Source organism: Anoplolepis gracilipes, chromosome 8 (assembly GCF_047496725.1).
Source record: "Anoplolepis gracilipes chromosome 8, ASM4749672v1, whole genome shotgun sequence".
NCBI lineage: Eukaryota > Metazoa > Arthropoda > Insecta > Hymenoptera > Formicidae > Anoplolepis > Anoplolepis gracilipes.
In genome coordinates this window covers 3,766,159-3,780,092 of record NC_132977.1, presented here as the reverse complement: position 1 = coordinate 3,780,092, position 13,934 = coordinate 3,766,159, and the positions used below count along the sequence as shown (strand labels likewise).

At 35.4% G+C, this 13,934-nt stretch overlaps 1 protein-coding gene across 3 annotated transcripts in view; it reads left to right on the top strand.

Moving 5' to 3' along the window:
* Cv-c (RhoGTPase activating protein) overlaps positions 1-13,934 on the top strand; it is a 230,120-nt gene that overhangs the window by 198,172 nt on the left and 18,014 nt on the right. For all 3 annotated transcript variants that reach the window (XM_072897445.1, XM_072897443.1, XM_072897444.1), the window contains exon 10: positions 6,095-6,261. In XM_072897445.1, the coding sequence (XP_072753546.1) occupies positions 6,095-6,261 (167 nt within the window). The remainder of the gene's footprint in view (positions 1-6,094; positions 6,262-13,934) is intronic.

Sequence of the window (13,934 nt, the reverse complement as noted above, 5' to 3'; positions counted from 1 at the left end):
TAATATTTAATATCTATGCAAATGATGGATATTATAATCATGCTATAATTATGTACGATGCATATTATGATAAATTTTCGCATTCAATAACTCCATTTGCAATTGTTTTAATGAGTTTTCTCATGGTAAAATAAAATTAAAAAACCATGTTAAAGTACAATTAAACGAGAAATTTGCTCCCATTATTATTTGATATAATAACTTTCGACCGTGTCGTTCTTCATCAAATTTTAAATAGCAATTAGCTAAAAGAAACATTGATAATATATTTATTACAGTTGCAATTTCGCGAAGATTATTGTAGTCTACGAACAAAAATGTAACGCGGTTTATACGCAGTTGATTGATGCGCGTATTGCGCGTTAATCGGACAAACATATTTATGATCGAGTCGGAAATGCTGCGCTGGCGCGAGAAATCAAATTTCGCAAAAGCGGAGCGCGACTTTTGCGTTTCGTCGAATTAATCGTAATCGTATTCGCGACCGGGGATCACCTTTGGACGTAATAATTTTCAGTGTCCGAGTCGCGATGGCGCAACAATATATTTTATGCATGCTTGTAGACTCGCCGGTCGAGTTTGTTTACTCGCGTTTGTCGCACTCGTATTTATCGTCGATTTCGTAATCACAAGGCAGGCGATTTTTTTTCCGTTAACCACGTAAGTCGTCATCGCCACAAGGGCAAATTTCAAGAGAGATATAGTGTCGAGGGTTGCATTCCTTCCGTCGCTGACGCAGTGCATCAAGAATCCCTGAGTTTGCAGAGATAAGAACAGCCTAGCTACCTCAGATTATTTTTATCAGTAATATAATCCACTTTTTATTTACTTCCACACACATATTTTGAATACAATTCAAAAAAGTTTATTTTAAGAAGAATTAAAATTATATTTTTCTGAGATATATGTTATGTTATTGTATGTTATCGATGATTGCGTATCAGAAACATATACATTTCTGAATTACAGAATATTGAAAATGTTGTCGAAATAATGTTTAAAAAAATTATAATCGTCAAAATTAATCAATAGTGTGATATAAATTATTTTATTAATAATCCCAATCTCCTCGCAGTCTGTATTCGTTTAAAATTATTGCACTCTGATAGGGATGCAACTCTGAGAGAAGTCGCGATTTAAATGTTTTCAGCATTGGAACTCAAAAAGTTTATCAATTTCTTTCATCTTATCGTTAATAAAATAACTTCACGACACAGCTATACTAGGGATAGCCATTAGCTCGTCGTACGCCTCGACAAATCTTCCTCGTAAAATCCACCATCTCATCAATAATCCACGAGGTCTTTAATTAGACGTTCAGAAAGAAAAAAGAAAAAAAACCGCACCGACGGAAAGTTTATATTGCACGGAGAGTCGCGATGATTCTAGCACGATGTTCCTCGCTAAAGGGGCAAAGCGCAGCCTTATTTCTCAAGACGTTTAATCGTTGCGATAAATTCATACCAGGATAAGCACGTCCTGTTTGATTTGTTACGACCCGAATCGTTGTACTTGACTCGTTAGAAGCGCCAGTCTCAAACAACGTTAGACTCGATGAGTCAGTAGAGCTGACCGTTGCTCGGGTTGAGACTCCCATAAACATGTCTCCACGATGTGGCGACCCACATGCCAAAAGCAGGAAAGAGGAAATGACATGAGACTGTCCTAACAACAGAAAGTCACATTTAAAATCGCAAAGGATTTGCAGCGCAAACAGCTGATGTCCTTCAGATGCCTCTGAAAAGCATTTGACGAAATTTTAATCGACAATTATTATCGATCATTAGGCTTGTAACTTGATAACTGAAATAGTCCTAATAATCTGATATTTTTAGTAAGACAATTAGATAACATAAAATTAATATTACAAAATATATAATAAAATAAATACATAAATAAATAAAATAAATTATAAATTATAAATAAATATAATATTATGAAATTATATTTTCTCTCTACAATGAAATATTTCGTCGTAAAGCTTGGTTTCAACATTTCATTTCAAATTTTTCAGCTAACAATAAGAAAAATCACGTGAGGAAAGGGAACGTATTGCGTGACTTTATGTATTTAAACTGGCTGTTATTAAGGGTTAAGGATGATCGATCGTAATGCGATATTTATCATGTTATATCAAGGCATTCACTTTAATTATCTAATACTAATAGCAATATACAATACGATGGTGTTACCGATAATTACATAATGCTGGTGCGAACAATTAAGATACTAGGCGTGAGAGGAGAATACTTATGAGACGATATACGGGCTTTCACTTTTTGCGGGTCGCGTGGGAGACAAACGGGCGGTCTTATAAAAGTTTAATTTAATTCGCAGATTCCACTAACGTAGCCTACAAACATATTCTGAGAAAAGCAACTATGTTCTGTTTCTATGCGGCGACCCAGATGCCAAATGCAGCGAATAGAAATGAGTACTTTGATCAGGTTTTTCTAAACTGTAATAGTATTCAGATACATTCTTTTTATTATTTTCATATTATATTTTTAGACGAAATATATCTTTAATATGAAAAATAAATTTTTGTCATATAATTATTACATTAAAAAGAGACTTTTAAGATTAGGAGAGTAAAATTAATAATTTATTTTGTTATTATATTTTATTTCTTAATATATTTGTCATGTAAAAATCTTATAAAAAATTGAATTATATATACACATGAAGAGCTATGAAATTTTTTAATTTATATAAATATAAACTCCTCTGTTTCTTTTTATTCCGTTATAATCACATACTACAAATATAATGTAACTCTATCCGTTCTAAACTAATAACTCTAATACATGTGGCGTACGCGTACGAGTTTATGTGCACGTGCGTGCGAATTTACGCGCGCGCGGGCACGTGTGTTTAGTTATACGTATACACATTCGTATCCGTGGCACCCATGTACAAAGTGCACGATTGATCATAACTCAGGCAGGCTCTCGCGATCGAAGCACACTATGAATAGTAGCTAATTGACCCAGTTGAACCCGAGTCGGTCGGCGCAAGGCACGATATAAATACCGATACCGATACCGCCCATCAAATACGTACGAGAATCACGCGACCGTACAAACACACACACACACACACACACACACACACACACACACACACACACACACACACACACACACACACACACACACACACACACACACACACACACACACACACACACACACACACACACACACACACACACACACACACACACACACACACACACACACACACACACACACACACACACACACACACACACACACACACACACACACACACACACACACACACACACACACACACACACACACACACACACACACACACACACACACACACACACACACACACACACACACACACACACACACACACACACACACACACACACACACACACACACACACACACACACACAAAACACACACACACACACACACACACACACACACACACACACACACACACACACACACACACACACACACACACACACACACACACACACACACACACACACACACACACACACACACACACACACACACACACACACACACACACACACACACACACACACACACACACACACACACACACGTACACGATTGCAAGGATTATTGCGGATCTTGTCCGGTTACGGAGGATCCCGGCTGATCGCATCCTCCGTGGAATTCCAACGACGCGACCAAACGTGGGTGTTGTGTCTGATGATCGACGTGATAAATTAAAGAACGATCTCACACTGTCATTCCTGACCCGTGGGATAAATTTATCAAATCCTTCGCGAGTGAATTTTTCTGTCTCAAGTGCATTGCGAATTAAATCTACCACTAAAACCGATTTATCTTAATCGTACCTTAATCGTAAAGAAGATATAACAAATATGCATAAAAAAAGAGAAAAGAAGAATAAAAGAAAAATTATTTTTCAAATATATTTACAATGTGTCGATAGTGATATATTTTTATTACATATGTATTGTTATTATATTTTTATACATTTATTATTTATTATACATATAATAATATGTATATTTATTATATATTATTATATATTTTTATTATTATTATTTTTATTACACAGTGATAAACAGATTGATATTTGTCGACATTATTGCGGCGATGATTGAAATCAAAGTTTGCATGCTATTGATTTGTTCGACGAGCATCATAATCAATAGATTTCCCACCATTTCCCATAGACATGACTAATCTGTAATTAGTATATCCACGAAGCACGAACGTAATCGTCAGCCATTAACATTAATCTACTCGATAGCGTCGTAGCATCGTTAGTGTACGATCTTGTTGCGAAGAAGCATATCGAGTTGTGTATCGAGGATATAATCGATGCAAGCACGATCGCATAGCCGGCAAAAGATATACACTGTGCAATTGATGATGTGAAATTTGTAATGAATCAAATCATTCTTCATCGAATATAATGTTGACGCACCAGCATTTTCGTCGGCTATAATATACTTTATCGAGAGAATATTTTCCGTCATATGATATCAACAGTTTTATGTAATATATATTTTACTTTTTTAATATAGTTTCATAAATATTTAATAAATTTTTTAATAACAAGGATTTTTCCATTTGATATGGTAAATGCAAGCAAAATAAATCATAAAATAGTAATGCGATCGATATAATAAGATCGAGAAAATGTGCTATGTCAGTTTGCCTCGCCGAATACGGTACTTTAGCATTTACCGTATTCGCGAAATACGATATTACGACAACGTCCTAGTTTCGAGAAATATTAACGATTGGAAAATACGCACGCGCGTATTTATGTGTTTCGAGAAAGAAGCGAATAAAATATAACGTTCGCACATAAAACAGATGACCAGTCAATTTATTCGCTATCGATCCGGTTATTTTTACGGTAAACTTTAATAAGTGAAAATAAATGCGATTGACATATATATGCATATGCGCGTTCATATAGTTTTTATAATAGATTTGTTTCAATTATTCTTATTTGAAAGAAGTTTATGGTCTATAAAAAAAATTTATTTTGTTGTACAAAATAAATAATCAAACAGAATAATTGTATCTTTTGTCAATAAACGACGTTTATTCGTTGCAATTATTATTAAAAAATCGTTCCACTTCGAGAGCCGAGGAATTGATCCCAGGATCCCATTTAAAGATTATAGATTCGAGATCTGGTTCAACAGATCTAGAACAGTGTTGCGTAAGTCGTGACAAAAACCTCCCGAACTTTTACGAACGATCCACCGCAATGTATTTATAAATAAAGATCTATTACTTTTTTTAGAATAGTAATATTCTAATTTTTGCTACAAATAAATTTGCAAAATAAAAAAATTAAGTCATAAAATATTCAATTAATAATTAAAATAGTAAAATTGAACACGAACAATAATGTCCACGTGATATATTATAATTTTAATTTAGTATATTGACATTTCATTAGTAACTATTAACAGTATATTATATAATTGTTATTATTTTCTCGTGAATTTAAATAGAATGAAATAAAATTTAATAAAATAATGCAAAGAAATTCTTTTATATTTTTTACATATTATTTTATATAAAAATTTATCAAGTATATTTAAAATATTTTGATTGTTGTAAAATTCAATCATATAATCATAATGGTAAATCGTTGTATAAATAAAACGCGCGTTTTAACTTCTCTAATTGAATTTAAACGACGGCTATTGTCTGAAAAAATAAATAGAAAAAGAGTAGGGACGAATTGACAATGCCGGGGCACAGTCGACGACGTATGACCCGGGCCCGTCGAGGAGATTAATGCCCGTGAGCTAAGTGGACACGGTCTATTGACGGCGTGTATAACTTATACTTGTGCGCGTTTAGCGGGCTCGATAAAATCAAATGACTCTGAATGCCGTCCGTCGCAACAAACAAAACGTGGTCAATACGCGCAGAGCGGATGTTTTCAACGTTATCGAATATCGCCGCGATGCATTTTTCGTTGACGTAAATACACGCGTAAGCGCGACACCTTATTAGCCTATCTTGATCGGGAATAAAATCGAATACGCAAGCGAAAATTGACGTTGTTCGTGTTACAGACTATCAGTTCCCGATAGACGTTTCCGGCGTAGCCAAGGACCATCCCTTCCTCGAGGCCGACTCGCTGCAAAGCCTCTTTCGGCGGCTGCACGCCCTTAATCGGTGCGCCAACATGAAACTTGACACGCATCATCATACGCACCACAGCACCAGCCATAGCAAAAGCGTGAGTACTCAGTTAATTACGTACTTGACGCAAAGTCGAAGCGAGCGAGAGAAATGCCAGGAGGCTTTGATGAACTTGAACGAAAGTTCGGTTAATTTCGAATTGGAGAGAATTAGATGAAAGATTTTATCGGATATAATAATTAATAAAACAGTTGAATGTATTAAATTAACTTTTGCATTTTATGTAACTTTTTCTTCTTTTTTTCTCTCTCTCTCTCTCTCTCTCTCTCCCTCTCTTGCGCGCGCGCGCGAATTGTAAGAAGATTTACAAGAATATAATATCGAATTTGTTACTCTTTTGTGTTATTTTTTTTCTTGTTCGGAAAAGTTGTCTTTCTTCTTCCTTTGAATCTTTTCTACTTTTAAATACTTTTTTCTTGTTAAATTCTCATGGCATTTCCCGAGCACTCCTTTGAGAATTTTTCAAAGGACAAGAAGATTTAAAGATCTTGAGACGAAAATGTCAGAGTAAAGTCAGAGCACAGGTCAGTTTCTCGAGACAAGGGTCGTTAGCTACCTATTTTAGGTTAGCTACTTATATATTTCTTAGAATTGTGTGGTCATAGTATAATGAATCAAATGTCATGTTCTAAAGTTTTCTCAGCATGACGTCATATAGATTTCTGTGTATTCTTTATATTTTCTTTCTTTCGTTATATATCAAAGTTTGACTTCAATAAAGCTAAAATGAAAAATGAATTACATAATTTATTTATCAAATTTAAAATGGATTATTTAAATTGAATTAATTATTTAAAATTAAAATTATAAATAACAAATATATAATTTATTGTACATAATTGGAACAAGATAAATAATAATATGTTAGTAGCTAAACTTTAAGATTTAGATAAGAAGAAGAATCAAATAAAAATAATTAATTGTGTCAATATATTGAAAGATTTATGCACGTACGCTTATTTTTATTAATATTCTTGTTTAACTTACGACATATCGATAATTATTTAAACCGCACATTCTCTTTTATGACACGTTCGCACGTATGGTCATTGCTATGCGTTAGGCGAAATCCATACTATTCTTACAACTACTCGTGGAAGAGTGAACAAACGAACGGAATAGCAATTAACGATTATCACGTGACGGGGATAAATACGCAGTTAATTACTTTGGAAAGCGCGTGCGTTGGACTGCGCAATCAAATCGTTATCGTAACGATGTCTCTAATTATAAATGGCAGTATAATCTTTTGATTTGCTTTTAAATTTCTTTTATAATATTATTTATTATATCAAACAATTCGTACATTATTGACATTATTATTATTACTGAAAATTGCTTTGACAGTTTAAAATAAATTTAGCAAAAATTATAACTTGAAATCATCATTTTTTTCAATTTTTTTCTATACGTCTTTTTTATTTCTCCCACACATCGCAATTGAATCGAACGGGGAGTTAGTTCAATGACCCTGTCCTTCTACCTTTACTATCGCGCCTGTTACGTGGATCAAATTCACCTAATCCGAAATAAGCGCGGCGAATCTACGAGGTAGCAACGATCGTAAAGATCAATCTGCGTGAATTGCCGAGTAGGAGTATTATTGGGTCGAGCTCTCAGAGCAGGAAGCGTTCCACCGTAACGCGTGAAGGAGCGCACGTCGCAAATCAGAGTTAAAAGCATTTCGACGAAAGTCTAAATCAATTATATGATCCGGCTCGGACGATCAAGAGGGATCAGACGTTGACGTGCCATGGTCAAAGAAAGATCTCGCTTGGATTCATACGCGTGTGAAGAGCTATAAAGGAGATGAAATGAGTGATAGAAGAGGAGAATGGTAAATCGATCGTGTCTTTGTAGATATTTAACTCGTGTGTTATATCGCCTGTGGATCTCGGTTGCTGTGAATAATGGATTCGATCGGCCAGTTACAATTCATCAATAAGCTTCTTGGAGTTTGTTCCATCGTGCGTGACGAACCGAAAAAACATGCTATTATTATGTATCGTCTGTATATTATTTTTTTATGGGAAGATATTAACTCCTTTTCAAGTTGTTTCTCGCGATGACAGATTAATTTACAAGACAAGGTCCTTCTCAGATCCACCGAATGATATATAATTCTGAGAGATTCTTTAATTATTTTATTTTATTTAATATTAAAACTCGCCAAAATTATATCTTGAAAAGTTTCATTGTATTTTTAAAATATTTTTCGGTTAATTCTAAAATTAATTTTGCACAGAAACGCGACTTTGTTTCTACTATACAACATGTATTCGAATGAATGAATCGATCGGAGTTGGTTTAAAAAAAAAAAAAATTCAAGATAATTGATAGACGATATCACGACTCTCCGTATGATCGACGACTTTCACGCCCATAAAGGGCTCACGCACATGCGTGCGTGTTCACCGGTAACAGCTGCGACAAGTTGCGAGCTCTCACCGGAAACCGGCGTAGATCGTTACGCACGGTTGTGTCTTTGATAAATAGAAAATTTATACACGGCGACGCGGGCGCGGTGCAAAACGGACCGCGCATAACAAAAAAAAAAAAAAGAAAAATAAATAAACCCAGCCCGAGCATTTTTCAAGCAAATGTCCCCTTAGATGGGGAGAAAGCGCGTTTTGCGCAGCTCGCGTTTGGATTACGATACGCGCGCGAAGCATCTGGTGATCGCGCGAAAGTCTTGCCAAATTTGTAACCACGGTGACTTGCAAGAAACTGCGTGGTCGATTAGAACGACCGTCTCTGTGTCGGATCGTTGCCTTTTTAAGCCAAGAAGCAGCTTCGATCAAAATTGAATTATTTTGTGTATTCAGAGTTTTGATGTTGATATTCAAGAAATTATAAAGATTTTCAGATACAAAGATTTATATAATACAATAAAATTATATATAATTTCTTAATATAAATATTGAAAGTTCTTGGTATAAAAATTATTTTTTTTACAGTCGATTCCTTAGTTTTAAGTTAGAAGAGGACGAATAAATAAAGAAAAACTATTCTAAATTCGCGAAAACATGACAGATGTAATGCATCTAAATTTTAATAATCAACCGCACGACTACCGACTACGTTTAATGAAGCGTTGAAAGGGTGTCTGAGATGAAAATGAGAGAATCAAGATTAAACGAAAGCAGCGAGCAGAAAATATTGCTACGCAAAGTGTCACCCTGCAGGCAAGAAAATTGCCAAGTTCATTTATTTTCTACCTACGTCTTACTATTTTATATTATCGCATTGACCTAGTTCGCGTCCAAGGCCCATTGATTCTCTCGCGCGCGAACCAGGTAATTTTATTCACCTATTTTAGACCGCGATTGCTAAATTGCTCTCACCTTCGTCATGTAAGCATATTATGCTTACATAGTTCTCATAATGCATTAGGTAAGATCAGTTTGCAAACGCCAAAATTGGATAAATTACATGCCGCGAAGTATTAAGCACGCCAAACTTATCTCTAGATTATTAATAATGACAATGAAATGACGATTAACGTGACGCAAAACATTTTTTCGCGAAAAGAAAATGGAATAGGAATATGAGATCGAATAAAAATTTGGAAGATTAATGTGTGATATTTAAACTTTTCATTAAATAATTATAATTATTGTTATAATATATAATAATTATAAAAGACGGTATATTTCGAGCTGTATATAATTTGTACAACAATTTATGTAATGTGTAAAATTTAGCATCTAATGCTACAAGTCAAAGATAAGCATCTCATATTTCTATTTCCTGTATCATTACCGGGGGAGCGGGAGGGGGGGGGTGGTTATTAAAAAAAATTGAAATCTCCAACCGGAGAGTTCCATAAAAAGAATTTCGGCTGATGCCGACCTTGCACTCCGGATGGAAAGCATTGACCGACGTATGCGTTTACCGGGTGAAAGCTGGATCGAGATGAGGCGTGCACACGTGAAGTGTAATGATCCTCTACCGAATCGAAGGCCTTACGAAAGCAAAAGGCGATCCGGCGCCCTCCGGCGTTGACGTTTTCGCGAAATCATTTTGCGGAGGCACACAGGATGTGCTCCGGTGAAACGTTGCAATTTATCGATACGTAACATTGTGTCCGTGACTGAATGAACGTCGTGACGAGGTTCCTCTCGTTCCGTGGATAATACGTAATCTAGCGTAAAAATATCGCAATCGCACGATTGCGTAAAACGATTCGTTCGTTTTTCGCATTTTCCGTGTGACGTCGACTCTATTGTGACGTCGAGGCAGAGGCAAATAATAAACTTCCGTTTGACGTTTCAAAAATTTTCGTTTCTTCTCACCGAAAAATACAATGGGAAAACATTGTTTTCTCGAAGCGCAAGAAACGCAGTTGCAATGTTATTTTCAATTTTTTAGCGACACTGAAATGTACATGTCACATACGTCAATTTAGGATTTAATTTAGGATGTGGCGGCATCTCTTTCGCAGCCGAGTCTTTTCGCGGGGAAGAGAAAGCGGAGGAATGACTGATGCGTTTTATAGGAATAATTTATACGCGTGCGTGGCGCATAACTTAATTTGGTAAAACCAACGTGTATGATATCCGTGCAGACATCCGGTGACTTTCGCCGTCCGTTTTTCTCTTTCGCAAGATCGTTTTCATTCGGTCCTCCCTATAATTGTTATTAATAAAAGCTTTCGCTTTCCGCGCGCGTGCAATCACCGAAAATGAGATCTCTCTCACGGAACCCTGTGTTTGTCGAATCAACGACACTGGCAATTTGCGGCCAATTGGGTCGATTTAAATGACCAACGTATTATCGTGTCCAATCGACCACGTTTTCGTGCCCTACTTCGATCTGGTTCTTGAAAATTACTACCTCTCCCGGAGCGTTAAACGACTACGCCGTCTAAGGAAGGCAACAAATTGAGCCATTTAGAGAGAGCGAATGCATTTAAGGCTATCAGATCCGAACCTATCGCAGGGAGTCGTGTTAAAAGGATTCGAGTTGTTTGACATGTGTCTCGTAATAAAATTGTAATTTGCCCGAACTAATTGTTAAATCTGGACATTATTTTATATCATAATTATACTAATTAAATTTAAATAACATTGTTGTGACATTGCATGCATAAGTAAGCAATGAAGCGAAACAAGTTGTGGAACATCTAAAGAAAAAAATAATAACGTTTTAAAATGCATCACATATTAGCTTATTGAGATATCAATAATTATTATTGAAATAAGATGTTGTCATAATAAATATTTAAATATTATTTAAATAATAGGTTATTATAATAATTATTTAATTAAGATTTTAAAAACATTTTAAGAATATTAATTATTGAATTTTTAACTTATATAATTCTTAATCTTTTTAATTTATATGATTTAATGTTCTCTTATTATATTGAAATTTAGTGTCGTCGTTTTTTTTTTCTGCGCCTTATTATAATATCGCAAATAAAAGAATTCTCAATTTTAAGAAAATGAAATTCATTGTCTCAGGCTTGTTAACTTGCATTTACAAAAATTGTAATCATTTAAACGAACGTACGCTAAACCGGAGAGAGACACATAGAAATATCATCGACGTTCTATTATCGCGAATACAGGGGCAAGCAAGCTGAGAGTAATTATTTGCCGGCGGCAGCCAGTTTTATGTGGCCTTTTACGCACATACCATGTACGTGATTTTACACACATAAAACGTGTCGAACAGTCGAGGGTATTCTCGGCGAAAGATGGGAGGGAAAGTCCGAGTGAGATTTCGCGACCGATTCATTAATTGGCAAAGAATTAATTAGATCAGGCAAGAGATATAGTCGTTATAAAATGTGCTCTATCCAGTATTTCTTCTCCCTTTTCTCTTTGATTTTTCCCCGTAATTTGCGCGTTTTATCTTCCGTCCTTCTATTTCACTTTTATCCCTTTAGCATCGCCGCAAAATTTCTCTTTACACACATCTCCCACTTCTCTTCTTTTTGTCAGAGTTTCAACTTTTTCCATCCATATAAATTATACGTACACGATTTTCTCATTTCATATTTAACTTTCTTTCAACAGTTTCGAGTCCACACATTTCTTCTATCTCTTTCATTTTTTTTTTTTTTTTTTCCTTTGAATCATACTTTTGTTTCTCTCTTTCTTTCTCTTTCTGTAGATCCATCTCTTTTTACACGCATCCACCGCCCCTTTTCCGCTAGTTTTCTCTTTTTCTTACGCGATGCATTTTCTTTTCTCCCGACGCTCTCGCATTCAGAACGCGTTCAACGGGGAGTGGCGGTGCATGTAATTATACGTACGCACCCGGGTTGCCGGCGTCGACTTTGCCGGTGCGTAAAACCTGAAAACTGGTTCGGTACACGCAACCGCGGAGAACGCTGGCAGACTGCGCGGCACGGTTGCACCTGCGTGTCACAGCGAGGCCGTTAGCGATATGTGTGTGCGTGTGTGTGTGTCTGTGTGTGTGTGGTGTGTATGACGGTAATAATACCGTGATTCTTACCGAGAATTTTTTTACGCTGACAGAGGGTTGACAGCAGCAAGTTGTTTCAGCTCTCAGTTTATTTTAGCAGTATGAAAAATTGATTTTATGAATTTCTTTTTGAAAAATTATATTTTTTCATTTCTTGAAGATTAGAAAAATATTAAATATTAATTTTTTAAATTTTAATTAAGTTTAGTGGGCTAAGAAAATATCCTTCTAGGTTTTTCATTTCAGATAATTACATATACAGAAATAGCATATCATTTTTTAACAGGCGAAGAGTATTAAAACGCTAAATATCCAAGATGTAAAAATACTGAAGTACTGTTTAAATATCAATAAAAATATGTAAAACGATAAAAAGATCAATTTTTCATCAATATTCTTCAAAAAAATTTCTAAAAATTATCAATTTTATTTTTCATACTACTAGAATTGATTGGGCCTTTAAAGGAAACCTTTGGTTTTATTACAATCGAAATGATATTATTTAAATTTTCTTTATACATTTTTTGAAAACGCATGATTTTTATTTTATAATTTTATTTAAATAAAAAAGCCGGAGATTGCAGAAAGACAAGAGAAATAATCGATAGCACCGTTCGTGACACATTAAAACATTAATATTTCAGTATGAAAGAATAAATAAATTCTTTCATTATAAATTCTTCGATTTATCCGATGTTTTGCAATCAACATCATTTCCTATACAGAAATAATATAAATTAGCATATCTGAATGTGTGAATGCAAGTCGCAGGTTAACGACGGACAATTTAAATCGTTCTATAGACATAATTGATTTATCGTGACTTTATTTTCCTCTTGGTATTTATCTCTCGAGGGGATCATTATTCGCAGCTTTTCCAAGGCACCTTCACCTCTGATCTCTTTGAAAAGTACCGCGGATTGTTGAGAGACAGGGGCAACAGGGAACGAGGCGATCACGACGATGACGACAATGTATCTCTCTTTCTCTCCTTCTCTCTCTTGCGCGCAAGTTGACAGGCGCAAACGACAATCGACATTCCTTCGATCGCGCAAACCGGTTGCTATAAATTCGCGCGAACGAACGTGGCTTGCCCCGTTTCAATGTTTCTGCCGTAGCGCACTTTTTCCCCTGCTACAACTGCAATCGTGATGCATTCAGAAAAATGCACATATTCGTGCGCAGCTCAAAGTAGTGGCTTCGCCATACAAACATTTATGTGCAGCATCCACATGTCACAGCTTTGTTATATTTACTTTGGAGTCTTTGATTTTT